The sequence below is a fragment of the Podarcis raffonei genome, chromosome 13, assembly GCF_027172205.1.
Source record: "Podarcis raffonei isolate rPodRaf1 chromosome 13, rPodRaf1.pri, whole genome shotgun sequence".
NCBI lineage: Eukaryota > Metazoa > Chordata > Lepidosauria > Squamata > Lacertidae > Podarcis > Podarcis raffonei.
In genome coordinates, this window is record NC_070614.1 from 3,943,392 (window position 1) to 3,959,569 (window position 16,178).

The following is a 16,178-nucleotide window of genomic DNA, read 5'->3' on the forward strand; positions in this document are numbered from 1 at the left end:
ATGGTATCCGCAGTATAAAAAACACTGCTCCAGAATCCCATAAATCCCCTCACCTCAGTCAAAAAACAATGGAAGCACGACATAGGCTATGAAATAAACCCTACCCAGTGGACTAAACCGTGGTCTAAACTAAGGTTACCAGATTTTTTTCAATGAACCGGGGACACTTTTCAACTTCCTACTAAATAGATGGATTTTGTCAGGGGACTGATTTGTAAATCCGGGGACTGTCCCTGGGAAACGGGGACGTCTGGTAACCTTAGTCTAAACCTCCCTTTAAATGACACCTGAAATGACAGAGGAGCCTGAGAACTAATTGGTTCACTGTCACACCGATATCAGTTTGTTCTGGGGTGCGTAATTTTACAAAGTCCTGTGGACTCTTAACCTGAAAATTATACTCTGGGGATTCTGGATTTTTCTGAAAGTTTAACCATATTCAATGGCCTAGATTAAGAACATCCAATGTATTCTTATAGCACTATAATTATAGCACTTATAGCACTATAATAAGGCATTTCACATCCATTGTCATTGTAGGAACTCTCTGAAGTAAACAAGTACAGTATTATTGTTCTTGTGCTGTGCTGTTCGAAGCTGAGAGACATCAGCTTCTCAGGGTGTCCCAGTGAGTCCACTGCTGAGGGAACAGGAGCAAAATCTTAATCTGAATATATCTGATTTATCTAGGGTGCCCCTGGACCTCCAGGTCCTCCAGGTCTACCAGGGGCTCCAGGACTGCCAGCACCAGATTCAAATGCAGGAATTCCTGGGTTGCCAGGAGAAAACGGGAAAGGTGGAGCTGCTGGGCATCCAGGTCCTCGTGTGAGTATTTGCTGTGCGAGAACTTTAGCTGCATATATTAGCAACGCTGCCCAAGATCAAATATTGATTAGCAGCATGGCAGCACTTAATCCACCTTTCTCTACTTGCCATGCAAAGGATGGCACAGGTGTGACCATGGCAGTGCTGTCTTTCACCAGGTAAGGAGTAGGGCTGGGTGACATTTGTTGGGATACTGCCAGGGAGACAAAGTCCATCTGAGCCCCCAAGCTGGCTGCCGGATGATCCATCGATCTCCCGTAGACACGCAGTATCAGCAATTAGCGACACGAAGCCTCAGAAATAGATTACCACATTCTTAGGCTGGTGCACACTCTATCAGCAGAATTCACACAGCAAAAGATGCACAGCAGGAGAGCATATTTACAGTTTATTCAGCGTTGGTCAGAACAAAGAAACCATGACCGCCTGCATCGGTATGCTCAGGCAACAATAAGAAAACGAAAGCAACTGAAAACATAAACATCCTGTGAACAGGAAATACGCAGACTCTGTGACTCACAAAGCCTGCTCCCTTTTAAGGTGGAACGGAAATATCCTAACAACATTTCAGTTTTAAATTAACCCAGCGTCTCTCTGCTGGCATGTGGCAGCTCCTCTTCTTAACTTTAAAGTAGCTTCCCCCCCCCCCCTTTGTCTCAAGGAAACTGCAGAGAAACATGTCCCAGTTGCTTCAAATGAAAAGAAAAGAAAACACTGCTCTGGCCCCTTCCCTCTTTTCCCCATCTGCATGTGCTTCTTACTTGGTGTGTTTGTGTGTGTGCAGTTGTCTCTGTGCTCCTCATTTTCTCCTCCAGACCCTCTGCCTCACCTAGAACTCTTCTCAGTTCTCCCCTTTCTTTCTCACACATTTGTTATTATTAATAACAAATTAATATATTAACATTAACATATTCTCCTTATATCTGTAATGTTATAGTGGAAGCATGCTACCACTGAAAACATTTTCATATAATTAAATGCATCAAGTTTTCCTTGCAAAAAAATTTATTTTCTTTAATCATTTTTTACTCTGTAAAATTTTATCCATTATTACTGGTTTCGCCTGCTTTATAAAAGAAATGCAAATTCCCCTGGCACTAAAATACAACTGGCACTAAAAATCTAAATTTTGTCAGACCCATAAGTAGTAGCAGTTGCCAGGGCATTACCACATTCACCTCTATATAGTTTCAGCCTTATCTCAAACATTGTGATATATTGAAGTATTTCGATATTTAGTTGGTGATATATTGAAAACCAGATATCATCCAGCCCAAGTGAAGAGCTTCTCCATAGTCATGCCTGCAGATGCCTTTAAGGAAAGATGAGATGGCCAGGGAAGCTGGAAGTGAGTTGAAACATCATGCCAGCTTGGTCTGGTTGGGTTGTCTCAGTGCAGATGGCCATGGCTCCTTGCCCAGACAGAGCTGGGCATCTCAGGATCAGGCCTGGTGGAGTCTCTCCATCAGGGGCTAGAGCCCCTGTTCTGACAGGGCTTTTGGGGAAATCCTACAGCTGCTTCTAAAAGCCTTGCTCCTTCCTCCGCCAGGGCTGTTCCCCAAAAGCTTTGAACCAAAGAAGGCCCATAGGATGTCACACAAGAGGGCAGGAGGGAAGAAGGCTCTGTGCCAGTGCTCTCCACAGTGCCTTTGGGCTCTTTCACATGCCCTTTGCTGCTGCTTCTTTTTATGACTGCTGTCCATTCCCATTTTTTAAATCAGCACACCATATCAGCCTTCAAAACTTTCTTTTCTGCAAACAATTTGTCTGTAAAATCAGAATTTATCACAGACGCAATCTGTGATTACTGGGGCATAGTTGGGTAATTTGAGTGAGATGAATTATTGCCTTATTGAAAAGAAGGCTTTTCAGAAGCTCCCTCTCTTCTAAACTGTGTATTTGGATTTAGTTCCAGTTATCTCAATGGTATTTAATAGAGTGCACTAAAGGGCCACAGGTTAAAGTATGTATAAGGTGGGGCTTCATCACAAAGGACTGCCAAGTGGCATTCGCTTTGCCCCCAAACCTGTCTTAAGCACTTAAGTACCGAATTAGAGTGACCTCCATCCCAACCTGCATAAGAACCCACGTTGAGGCATGAAATTGGGAAATAATTCTAAGAGCAGATTTGCCAGCATAGCCCCTGTGCTGATCTCAGCCTTGTTGACTGGACAACTTTTAATAGGAAGCGTGTCTGAAAATGCATGGGTAAAAACTGCCTTTAGCAACTGGAAATTTTCATCTTACTAAGAATTTGAAAGTTACAGGTGTTTTGTCTGATTGCAAAAGTTTGTGGGTGGAATTTGACTAGCAGGATGCGTGCTTAACATCTACAACTTCAGCCCTTTAATAATCAGTTACCTCCCATACATTGTCACAAGTACACAGTAGTGTTTGAAGTATGGCACAAGATGTTTTGTTTTTAACCACCTACTTACACTGCCAACATGCTCAAAGGAGCAGGAAGAAAGTAGCATCAGCTCTCTTCCCTCATACAAACACAACACATCTTATGACTGCTGTTTCTGAAAATTTGCGTGAAATGAGACTGTCTGCCCTGCACATTTTGTTTCCCCATTTCCAGAACATAAGTTGTTCAACAGGGTTTTCACCTGCAGTGATAAGAATCTCTTCAAGGAACTTAAGGCTGACCAATATCACACAGAAGAGGCAGCCTTTGTGTGAAGTACAGGTGTCCAGCCAGATGCTTTCAAGTGAATCTAAGATCTGAGCTATGCATTATGGGACCAACCTATATCTTGGGCCATGTGCTGCACCAAACAGCTTAAAAGCAAAACATAAAATGTCAATTTTACGTGGAGAAATTGCAGGTGGGAGAAGCGTGGTGAATACCTTCCTTTCCCCACGACTGAATTTCACTTAGCCAGGCTTCAGCATAAGCTGACTTAGTGGGAAGTGCAACTGAAAGTGAGGAGATGTAAGGGGGGAGTTGTGGGTGAGAGACACAGTCACCCCCCCTTCTGCCAGTTCGTTGCTGAAACACCTTCCTACTGTTGCTTTTACAGCTGGTTGCTGCGACCTCTATTCTAAGACATGGGTCTGCCACTGTAATTAGTTCTATCCTGAATGCATTCATCCAACTGCCAAGAAGTTGTTAATCATCTAGACATTCCAGACTCCTGTTAACTAATGAAGAGATTATAAAGATCATACTGAACATATGAGGGGTAGTCCTTTTTTTTAAAAAAAGCATTATACTGTAAGTTAAAAAGCAGCCTTATAATTTGTGTCATTACAAATATCTCACATCTGTGATTTTTCAGGGTCCCCCTGGTCGTCCCGGTCAAGATGGATTGGCTGGTTCTGCAGGAGCAAAGGGAGAAAAAGTAAGTTGCAAACTCAAGAGTTTGTTTTAGAGATGCTTACAAACACCCTGGCGAAGCAGAAGGTTTGGGAGGGAAGACCTGGGTCAGTGGTTCCCAGTTGGTGGTCCGCGGATCCCGGGGGGGACTGCACAACCCACCCAGGGGGTCCGTGGCACCTTTCACAAAAGAAAAACTAGCATGGAGATATGAACATTTTAAAAAGTAGGGGGTCCATGGCTTGGCTTTTGAAAAAATAGGGGGTCCACTATGCTTAGCTAATGGGGAACCACTGATCTAGGCCATCCTCCATTTGGGGTGGAAGCTCAGTATTTAATAATTTGCTTTGCAGACACAGATACTTGATAATATGCCTGCTGTCAGTAGCACCATTCCAGTGTGAATAATAATAATAATACTGTAGTAATAATAATAATAATAATAATAATAATAATAATAATAATAGGTTTTGATTGCTCAAAGTTTTGATTGTTGAAAATTCTTCTCACATTATATTTTGTTGTCATCCTTACAACTACCATATATAAATTATTTTGATTTTATGAGCAACTTGCTTCATCCCCCCTCGTGACTTCGTGGCGCAAGACAAGGGTGATTGTCAAATGAGGGACTTTCTGATTCACAGCTGTGTCCCATAGGAGGCAGATGCACACCATATAATTCAAGTGCATTCAACATACATTTAAAGCATATGATGTTCCCCCAAAGAATCCTGGGAACTGTAGTTCCCCCCAGACCTACAATTCCCAGTACCCTTAGCAAACTACAGTTTTCAAGATTCTTTGGGGGTGTAAAACAATGCAGCTACATACTATACTATACTATACTATACTATACTATACAAGTGTTTATTTCTTTGGTCGTCCTTGAATCTTCTGCCACACTTGCCACCCCTTTCTGCCACACCAGTGTGGCGCATCACACCCTTTGAGAGCCACTGATCTAAGTACGTGGTCCCCATGCAAGGCATGCACATCTAAACCAGAAGTATGGAGACAAAGAGTAGGTCTTTTTTACAACCCTGCCATGAACTGTATGTTTAATGAGTGGTTAAATTATAAATCAAGTGCTCAATGCAGACATATATTATAGATTAAGTACTCCACTCATACATAAAGCTGAATTATCTCCGAGTTTAAATAGTGTTCTGTTTATAGTACCCACATAAAGACTTTGAAAAGGTTATCTTAAAATGTGAATCCTTTGCTTGCTTCTCCCCAGAGTGCATGATAAGGTTTAGTTTCTAATACATGACAGTGTACATACAAGCCCATCTCTAAGGTAATGTATGTATTTAAAAGGGGAATACAAGCATTTGTTTTTCACTGAAGGCTAACACTGGCATATTTTCTGTTGGAGGAGCTGAGATGGTTACTATGACAATAATTATGGGATTTGATTCAATAACTTGCATCAATAACAAGCAACGTGAGGGTGTGTAAGTAATATGTCTTATCTTACAGGGTGATCAAGGTATTTGGGGGTCACCTGGATCAAAGGTAACTGAACAGGTCCACCTTTAATAATATTTAATAATAATGCTTATATCTCATTGGTAAAGTTTGGCTCCACTGGAATCAACAGTACCAAGATTTTGCATAGAGCTCTGCCCGTGGTCTAACACTTAAGAACTAATTCTGGATTTGTTTCCACTACACAACTACCATTCACTTTTTTTGGAGTAATTTAATGCAGCTTTAATGCCGGCAGCTCAGTTTTATCTCCAGTTCACCAGAGCCAGCAAAAGCGATGCAATATTTAGCAATGTTTCCGTGGAAAACAGAATGTAAGAAGAATATAAGTACATAAAAAAGAATATAAGAACTTAACAGGAGCCTTGCAGGATCAGGCCAAAGGGCCGGCTCTTCCAACTTCCTCTTCTCACAAGGGCAAGCAGATGCCTATGGGAAGCCTGGAAGCAGGTCCTGAGAGCAACAGGACTGTGAAGCAGGAAGGTGCCGCCTCAGACCCCCCCTCTGCACCAAAACTCCCTTTACCGGGGTCGTGTGGCAGCTTTCCTCCTCACTTCTCCAGGGGCAGCAGCAGGGTTGGGTGTGATTCTGCCACCAAAGATGGCTGCCTTAATCTGCCTCATGGGCGGGACGGCCCTGGCACTCTCCCTACTTGTGGTTTCCAGCAACTGGTTTTCAGAGACACGCTGCCTCCCGCAGTAGAGGCAGAATGCGGGCATCAGGGTTAGTAGCCGCTGATAGCCTTGCCCTGCATGAATTCACCTAATTCTTTTTAAAAGCCATTCAAGTTGGTGGACTTCCGCCTTGTGGGAGTGAATTGTTGGTGTTATGTACTGAAGTTCTCACCCTGGGCCAGCAGGGGGATACTGTAGATAGTTTTCACTCAGGTCCACATATGCAAATAAGGGATTGAAAGTGACGTTCAGTGATTGGATAGTTACAGAAATTTGTTACAGTTGCGTTGTAGTGAAGCTCTATATAAGCAGGCTGGCTGAACCCTTCAGTTCAGTTCAGTTCTGTTCTGTGAATAAACAAGAGCTGTTTGAAGAATTGCTGTGTTGTCTGGTATGTTCACCCACAACTTAACAGTTTGGTTTAACAGGATTAAGATATATGGTACTGACAAGAGATTTCCCCCACTCCCACTTCCTAAATGTTTCCTCTCCACTATCCACTTCACTCTACAGATTTGCTCCTTTACCTTACAAAATAATCTGCTCCTTTCCCTCAGGGAGACCCTGGAGATATTGGGTTACCAGGCAGCAAAGGAGCTGATGGGGAGCCTGGGAAACCAGGGACCCCAGGACTTCCAGGACCCCCAGGACCCCCAGGACCCCCTGGCTCAGGCTATGGATTTGGATTTGAGGTAATCTCTTTAGAAGGCTTGGGAGGGGCGGAGTACATAAAAGTCTTGGCCTTGAGAAAACCCCACAAAATGCCCCACCCAGCCACCCCCTTTAGTGTTAGGGCCTACTTGGCTACTTGGTTAGCTGGTCAACAGAACCGGAAATGAATTTTTCCTCTCAATCTCAGTTGGCTCTGGACTCTCAGGTTTTTAAATTTCCCTCAGTGAATACTTTATCATGTTAGGTGTTCACAATCCTCTGTCACAATTTTGTGTGGAAGTGGCAGTTGGGCAGGATCTGAATAGTAAGGGGCCTGGATAAAGGATTGTTTCAAGGCACGTTTCTGACCCAGAGATCTCTTTCCATCTAGCCACCGCAAATGACCAATGGTAATCCTTCTTGCTGATAATTTATTAGCTTTTTGCATTTCTGTAGCGATGGCTTGGTTCCCCCACAGACATTAGTTCCTCCCCCTTAACCTCTTTTAGGGCTCACCCAGACAGGTCTGAGTGGTTTTCCGTTTGTCCCGTGCTTTCTAGTCATGACTCTGAGCAGTTTTGCTTTTGTTCTGTCACTTTCCCCTAGAAAATCCACTCTTTAGTGCTAAATCGGAGCAAATGGCAATCCTCAGAAAACTCTGTTTGTTCCAATTCAGTGCAGAAGATCGGGTTTCCTTGTTGGAAAGCGGCAGGGCAAACCAAGGCGTGGAAAATATAGCTGTATTTTCTTCCTAGTATTCAGTCATGGTCTGCTTGTGTAATGGATTGATTCATTGTGTGCCAGGGACCAGGGATCAGAGTAATAGGCAGCAACATGGTGTTGTGTGATCAGCTGAGCGAAGGGGAGCCGGTAAGGTTCCTGCTTATGTGCTGTGCCTCCCACTCTGCATGGCTGTGGAAGTTACTTTGTGAAGAAATCACTCCAAATCTCTTGAAAGTTTGTGTTTTTATGTAGCTTGCTAAACCGGATGCTCTCATGAGCTGCTAATTTCAAAAGGTCCTGCATTAAACCTTCGATGCTTAGTGTGAGTTGGGATTTGCAGTGCAGTAGGATTACTTGTTTGGCTGCCAGCGTAGCCCGATGGAACTGTTCTGTTCTTTTCTGCCATTCAGAAAGCACCTGGTGGGTAGGCACTTAGCCAATTAAGTCATTGACATTTCCTATCTCCAGGGATTTATCTAAGACGAATTAATTCTAGCTTGATTTTTCTTCCAGAAAGGTTTGCTAATTGACATTCCCGCAGGAGAAGGTGTGTCAGGCCAGCTTGTGGCCTATTGCACCTCTGGAATTTGTCCACAGCCTAAATGCCAAAGTGTTTAAAGAAAATGGGATCTGGCTGGCCAGCCAAAACCTGAGTTTCCCCACCCTCCATGGGTCACTTGGGCAAGTGGGTGTGGCTTGGAGGATCAGCTCCATGAACCAAATTTGTATCCCAGCTAGGCCTCACTGTGGGCAGAAGTTTCCCCACAGATGTGTGCTGGTATCCAACAGAGGCTGCTGTGTTGTCGTTGTCGTTGTTGTTGAATTAGTCTCAATCTAATCTTGCAGGTGGCTGGATTAATGTTGTACTGTATAGGACTTTTCTCCATTCTGCAAGCATTAGGCAAGTCTCCAGCTTTGAGTTCCCCTTTTGTCTAGTTGAGTCCGAGACTGCGCTTAGCGTGTTGCATACTGCAGAATAGAGTCATTTGTTCAGTTTCTGGGGGGTGCCAAGGAATTTGCCATGCATAACAGGTCTTGTATGCCCTTAGTGCATCTGGCCTGAATTTTGCCTGTGCAAAATACTGTGTTAACGTTGCAAAGATTGCCAAACTGCTGATGGCGAGTGGCTGCTGAACTCCTGGAGCGTATCAGAGGTTTTTAATCGGCTGCTCTGTAGTTGTGGTGCTGTCCAAGATTTTCTGGTGGCTATTATAGTGTGGGGGTGTGAAAGAGAGAGATCTCAGATATTTAGACCTTAGGTCAATTTGTATAACACATTTTGGAGGGATAGTGAGGTAAAGCCCCCCTTGTTTTAAATGAATAATTGAGGAAATGCCTCCTAAATTTGTTACGTACAAAAAAGGCTGTTGTCATTTTAACTAAATATGCATGCAAATCAATGGTGTTGTGGGTGGATCTGAATGAACTTGCGGAATCTCTTCTAGTTCTGACCAGGGCCTTTGACTGTAAAAAGATCAAGGATTAGCAAGAATTTGGATGATCTTCACCATGATACCATCAGAAGGCAAGTGGCCTCCACTTTCCTCATGGTAGTGAAAAGGATGACCATCCTTCAAGAACTGCCAGTTTACCAGCCGCTCCCAGCCTTTTGTGCTTTGGGGACTGTGGTTATACTTCATTGATATTACCAGCTTCCCACATCAAAAATTCAGATTACTGAATATCTGCTGTACCCAACAGTGTGATATTGTAGACAGAAAGTTTTAAAGAAAGATATTAAATTGTGCTTTTAAATGTCTAATAGCCTACTTCGGAAAACCTTTGCCCTACAATACAGGGAAAATAACTCTAACTTTCCATTTTTAAAATAAACACATTAGGATATGGAAGGCTCAGGCTTCGTTGGTTTGTCACGTGACCCTGGAACCTCAAGACTAAGTGGGCGAAATGTAAGTAAGCCACAGTTCTAAATCCTTGTGGCCCTAATCTCTCAGGATATCTCATTTTATTTACCGTAATCAGCTATTTGTGTTTTCCCGTTACTGATTAAGATTGCTTCCAAATGTAGGCTTTCTGTCGCAGTCAAATCTGATTTTTCTACATGTGTGGCTGGCACATGAGCTCCCCCATGTTCTGCTTTCTTTGGTCATTAGTTGCTGTTCCACCATGTGCAGGAGAGGTCTGCAAATGGGTCCCTCAAATAGTGTGGCCCCCTCCGCAGGGCATGCACATGTGTATTTCTGTACCTTTGTGTGTGCAGTAAAAAAATAACCGGAAGTGCACAAGATCAAATATTACCAGCATTCAGTTGTGATGCTTCACAAGGGATGAAATAGAAGCTTGTGCTTTGGTAAGCAAATCCATTTCTGTTTGTTTGCTTTAATACTGAGGTTTTGCAAAAGAGCAATATTTAACTATATTACCATGCTGTTTGATTTGCTGAGGGTGGGTGGCAGCATCCCCTCCCTCCTTAGTAGTGCCCTATAGGCCCCCATAGCCATTAACATCGCAACCAGGCATTATCCCTCTAATGGTTATGGGGTTGCTCGTGCGTAAGTTGCCGCCACTCCTGGGTAGGTGGCCTGGTTAAACCTTTCCTGGCTGGACAGCCCCTCACTTCGTGGCTGCCGAATCCGACAGTGGGAATTTCTTCAACCTTTTCCAACATAAAAGTTGTTTGACGCCCAGTCTGCTCCTAGCCTCCCTGCGCGGAAGCCTTCTGCGCAGGGTGGGCGTGGGTAGCGGAGGACCTGTGCTCTCTCCGCTGGTGTCCAGTGAAGAGTCTCTGAGCCTGCTCTCCGCTTCCCCCATTGGCCCCCCTCCATCCCTGGTGTCGCGCTGAATTTCTTCCCCAACAGGAGACCTGCCTCTCTCCCTACTTGGCCCCTCTCCAGCATCGTCGTGGAGCCCCTCCTCCTCCTCTCGTTCTGATGGCAGTTCCCTGACAATCCCCTACCTTGAAAATACACAGCATCAATGGAAGACCCAAAATTAGGATAGCAGTCTCATGCAAGGCCTCCATATTACTATTATTTTAAAGTCCAACATATGTGCTGCAATTGTCTCCAAGGCAATCCCCCACAGCTTCAGTGTGGAGACCTTACAAAAATAACTTCTCTAAATCGGGTTGCTGGAAATTCCAGCATTTATTCAGCATGCAGCACGTGGAAGAAATATTCATCTTTTATCTTGTATTGGGGGCTGCAGGAAACAAAGTGGCTAGACTGTGCTCAGGAGAAGAGCAAATAGAAGTTGGAGTGTGGCGACAGAGACCTCCCACCTAAACATCACCACACATGTGACAAACCACCCACTGAAGGGGAAGAAGATGTGCTAACAATCATCCACATCAGTGGTGATTGGAAAGTACAATGGGTTGTTTTTGTGGCTGGGGCCGTGAACCGGCCCTGCAGATGCTGCGGTGGGACGGAGTGTGTGCGCACGCACACACAAACACTATTTCCAGCGCAGAGGATGCACATGCAGCTTCCCATTGGCTGCAGGAGCTTCCTGCAGCCAATGGGAAGCCAGCCAGCATTGCGGAAGGCGGTCTCCACTCTGCTCTGTGCCAATTTAGTGCAGCGCACGGGAGTCAACCGAGCAGTCCATGGGCCGGTTAATGGGCCTTGGCTTGCCAACCCCTTGTTTTGATTTTTCAGTAAGGGAAGAGCCAGATTAAATCTAAAATGAGTGGGGGAAAGGATTGGTTGGCACTTTAATACGAACAGCATTGTGTGGACACTGTGAAAAACTTGTGTGCCTGAGCAGTACCAGTTTCACAATACACTCCTGTCTGAAAGCACCCGAAATGTTTTACCATGTAGTCATAGCTGCATCCTGTGTTCATGTAGTTCCAAGAGAAAACCACCATGCGGTGGCTTGGGGCTTCCTTGAGCACACAGGAGAGAGTACAGTCACTGGGAAAGCAGGGTGGGGCAAAAGGAAAGGATTAGGCAAATGTTCTAGACCAGAATTAGGAATGACATCACTCTCCCCCAGACTCATGCAAATTGTTACAGTTTTTCTCATGCAAGCCCATTCAAGTGACTCAGCTCGGTATTTTCAAGTCACAGTGCTGAAAAGAAGATTGCATGTTTTGAGGAGGATTTAATTAAAACCTGCTGTTATGGGAAGAGCTGTCTTGTTGCTGTTGGTGCTACTCTGCTGCTTATTCCCTCAGCCGGAAAGGAAGCAATCCGATGAGATATTCTCGATCCAAGTTTTGGAACATGTTGTGTAAAAGGCTGCACTGTTTCTGAAGCCAGTTCTTATTCCTCCCTGCCCAACCCCACAAGTTGTTTCAGCAGGGACAGGAAGCCTTAACTTCCCTCAACCTCCCAAGGTGACCATTGAGAGAGGAATTTGAGATCATCAGTGACAGCACACCCTAGAGACATATTCTGCTCAAGAATTGCTTCTGTTGTGACAGTTTGTTCTCTGGTCCCAATACATACACTTTGTATTAGTTATGAAAGACACCTAGGAAGGTCGCCAGTTGTATGAATTTTAAGGGGGAATGCTATGGTGTGTAATGTCTAGTTTTGCCCTAAAGAGGCACAATTCAAAGTGACATTTGACGTATTAGTGCATAAGAAGGACTAGCAAGGGAGATTTGCACACAAGATGCTTATCATCGATGCTCTGCTACTTGGTCCAGTTGGGATTAATATTTGCACATTTATACACAAATAAGTTGGTTATTATTGCTTATTTTAGGCAAGCTTTTTCAAAATCTGTAGCACACAATGGTGTACAAATTTAATAAATAAAACAGTACTATATTTTGTTATAGGGTCCAGCCGGGGAGGTCGGTCTGCAAGGACCAATGGGGCCAAAGGTAATCAATGCAGCACACTATCAAAAATCTAGAGCGTTTGTGTACTTGTTATAGCAAGAATTCAGTTTGCCATGTTAGCAGTACTCCCAACTAATTTGTGATTTCATTATTTGATCAGCCACAATATTCCCCTTATTTTCAATCTTCAGATGAACAGCATTTGTGCTTAAGTAGCGAAAACCCAAGCACAACACAGGGAGGTATCAGCTGGGCTGGGGAAAACCACGGTATCCACCCACAAGTACCAGTACTTTGTGGGGAGAGGGGAGAGGTGTGTGTGGGAAAAGCCCAAAACAGAAGGAGGAAACTGTCCTTTTGATCATTTGGCCTTGCTGGCAGCATGTGGTGGAAGGAGCAAGATGCTAAAGGTATGACCAGGTGGAAGATGGGAGACTGAAGCAGAAAGGGCTGTGGCAGATGAGGGAGAGAAAAGGGGAAGAAAGGAGAAGAAAGCTGGAGGGAGGCTGGGAGGAGTTTAGGAACAGCATTTCCCTTTTAAAATCCACACAGGAAGGTCGCCAGTTGTCCTATCTTTCCTACAGACAAACAGCAAATCTGTATATTTTGATTATAGCATAACCTCTTGTTATGACTATGTTTATGTCAAATGCCAGTGAAGCTAATAATGATTATGTTTTCAAGACTAATCTCTTAGACCAAAGGTTTCCTTAAAACTAGTCTTTATGCACACAAAAAACTTTACTTGTCTGATATCTTCATGCATCCATTCTTTCTATAGAAGGGAAATGTCAGTAGAAATCAATGTATTTCTGAGATTTTGCTAATAACTGCAAATGCACTGTGATGCCACAAATAATTTTTAGGCTAAAGTAGGAAGGATCATGGATTAATTATACCTTTCAAAGTATACAAGGAAGCTTCTTGTTTAAAAAATTATTTTAGTTCTCCATTTTTAAAATGACTATTTTGTTTTTGTTTTAGGGAGAAAAAGGTGACAATGGACTACCAGGTACACCTGGCTTAAAGGTGAGACATTAACTAAACATGATTTATAAACTGACTTCATAGAAATAAAGGCAAATACTTTGTATCTAACATAAATTAAAGATTTAGCTGAAGTGACCACATACTTTAGAATTTCCAAGTATTCCAGTATAGAGCTTGCTCTTGTGTTTTAATGTCACGCGTGCTGATCTACCCTTCTGTCTGAAGATGTATATATTTTGGCAGGGAGCGGGTGGCGCTGTGGTCTAAACCACTGAGCCTCTTCAGCTTGCCGATCAGAAGGTTGGGGGTTCAAATCCCTGCAACAGGGTGAGCTCTGTCCCATCTTCTGCCAACCTAGCAGTTCGAAAGCACCCCAGTGCAAGTAGATAAATAGGTACCACTGTGGCGGGAAGGTAAACAGCTTTTCCGTGCACTCTGGCTTCTGTCATGGTGTCCCGTTGCGCTGGAAGCAGTTTAGTCCTGCTGGCCACATGAACCGGAAAGCTGTCTGTGGACAAATGCCAGTTCCCTTGGCCTGAAGCAAGATGAGCGCCACACCCCACAGTCGCCTTTGACTGGACTTAACCATCCAGGGGTCCTTTACCTTTACCTATGTATTTTGGCATGTGAGAAATGCCAAGAAAATGTCTTGCTTTCTCCCTGGTAGATACACCCGGAAGCTAATCCGTAGTCTCATTTCCAGATTTGTGCATTGGACTGAAGCAAAGACATTCTTTTCTCACATTATAAAATATGCATCTTCATGTACAACATACATTTAGGTGCATGTATGGAATTGCAATGAGATGAGGCAAAGTAAAGTAAGTAGACCAGAGATTTTCAACCGTTTTGAGTCCATAGCTCCCTTGACCAACTACATTGTTTCTGTGGCACCTCTATGGGGCTCAGGAGCCCAGTTACGTCACCCTTTGCCTGCAGAGCTGGCAGCCTCTCACCCTTTTTTGGACACCCTCCCTTGTGGAGTGTTTCCTCAGCCTCCTCTCCCCTCTCCTTGGGAGTCCTCTGGGCAGCCGCAACTGCCACCCCTGGCCTCTAAGCTGCTCCCCCCTGCCCCAAAGAGAGGTGCCTCCTCACACAGAGGCCTGGGAAGCACCCCCTGACCAACCCCAGAGGCACCATTCCTCTGGGGGGCTTGTAGCCAGGGTTGCTGCAACAAAGAGCTGTGCAAGCCTTTGGGAGGCAGAGATGCAAGAGGGAATCAGAGGAGGAAGGAAAGGAAAGAGGGTCAGAGGCCAGTGTTGCTTGCGGCACCCCTGATCATCATTCAAGGCACCCCAGGGTGCCACAGCACACTGGTTGAAAACCACTGAAGTAGGCTAATTTTGGCCAAAGAAGCAATGAAGAAGTCCCAAATGTGCCTGGCTAGTTTCTGACTAGATGGGCTGCCACACCAAGATAGCAGCAGAAGAGGCTGTTCTGCCCCACAGGCATGGAGCCATCCATTGCTCATTGGCTGTAGGGATATCATGTGGTCCAATGTGATGTTGGCTCCATGTCTTCCCCTTTCTCCTGACAAGGGCTGGCAGTTGGGGGGGGGGGTGTATCCTGGCCCTGTAGGGAGTCCTGAGGGTGGCTGGACTTATCAGGGCCATCGCTGCTACTCAGGGAGCATTTCTCTCCTGGCCTTGGCTTTTAGTACTTTAAAAATATTAATGATGATGGTGATATTCAACTCCCATGGCACCACTACCTTTTTTAGTGGTATACACAGGCATGGGGCCAGGCAAGTCTCTACGTTTCCTCTCTCTACATGTAATACCATTGAGCCCACTGGATTTCCTTGAGGTAGAAGTGAACTATATTTTTTCGTTTCCTAGAAGTATTCTCAACTGATTTACTGGAGCCATGCCAGTATAAACATGAAAATGGTGCCACAGTGAATCACTTAATTATTGAAAGGTTCTATCATGAAACAGTTTTTGCTTACTGTAATTTAGAAAACAACAGAATGTGAAGACTTGCTCAATGAATACCATCTGTTGAACATATTTTGAATCTGTGAAAAGCAATACTAGTCAACCTTTCAAAGCATTTTGCCTAGAATGTTGTCAACATAATCATGAATCAGTCTGGTATCGGCCAAGGAAAGCAGCTTTGAAAACTGCTGTTGTCCAGCTATTTGTGTTAATAATAATAATAATAATAATAACAACAACAACAACAACAACAACAACAACAACAACAACAACAACAACAACAACAAAAAATTATTTATAGCCCGCCCATCTAGCTGGGCTTCCCCAGCCACTCTGGGCAGCTTCCAACAAAATATTAAAATACAATAGTGCATCAAACATTAAAAGCTTCCCTAAACAGGGCTGCCTTCAGATGTCTTCTAAAAGTCTGGTAGTTGTTTTTCTCTTTGACATCTGGTGGGAGGGCGTTCCACAGGGCGGGTGCCACTACTGAGAAGGCCCTCTGCCTGGTTCCCTGTAACCTCACTTCTCGCAGTGAGGGAACTGCCAGAAGGCCCTCGGTGCTGGACCTCAGTGTCCGGGTGGAACGATGGGGGGTAGAGATGCTCCTTCAAGTGTACTAGACCGAGGCTGTTGAAGGCTTTAAAGGTCAGCACCAACACTTTGAATTGTGCCCAGAAACATACTGTGAGCCAATGTAGGTCTTTCAAGACCAGTGTTATGTGGTCTTGGCAGCCACTCTCAGTCACCAATCTAGCTGCCGCATTCTGAATTAGTTGTAATTTCTGGGTCACCTTCAAAGGTAG

At 44.3% G+C, this 16,178-nt stretch overlaps 1 protein-coding gene across 4 annotated transcripts in view; it reads left to right on the forward strand.

Moving 5' to 3' along the window:
• The window catches only part of COL15A1 (collagen type XV alpha 1 chain), an 82,789-nt gene that overhangs the window by 25,967 nt on the left and 40,644 nt on the right, over positions 1-16,178 (forward strand). For all 4 annotated transcript variants that reach the window (XM_053360895.1, XM_053360892.1, XM_053360893.1 and 1 more), the window contains 7 exons: positions 691-825; positions 4,110-4,172; positions 5,633-5,668; positions 6,873-7,007; positions 9,531-9,599; positions 12,443-12,487; positions 13,430-13,474. In XM_053360895.1, coding sequence (XP_053216870.1) covers positions 691-825; positions 4,110-4,172; positions 5,633-5,668; positions 6,873-7,007; positions 9,531-9,599; positions 12,443-12,487; positions 13,430-13,474 — 528 coding nt within the window. The remainder of the gene's footprint in view (positions 1-690; positions 826-4,109; positions 4,173-5,632; positions 5,669-6,872; positions 7,008-9,530; positions 9,600-12,442; positions 12,488-13,429; positions 13,475-16,178) is intronic.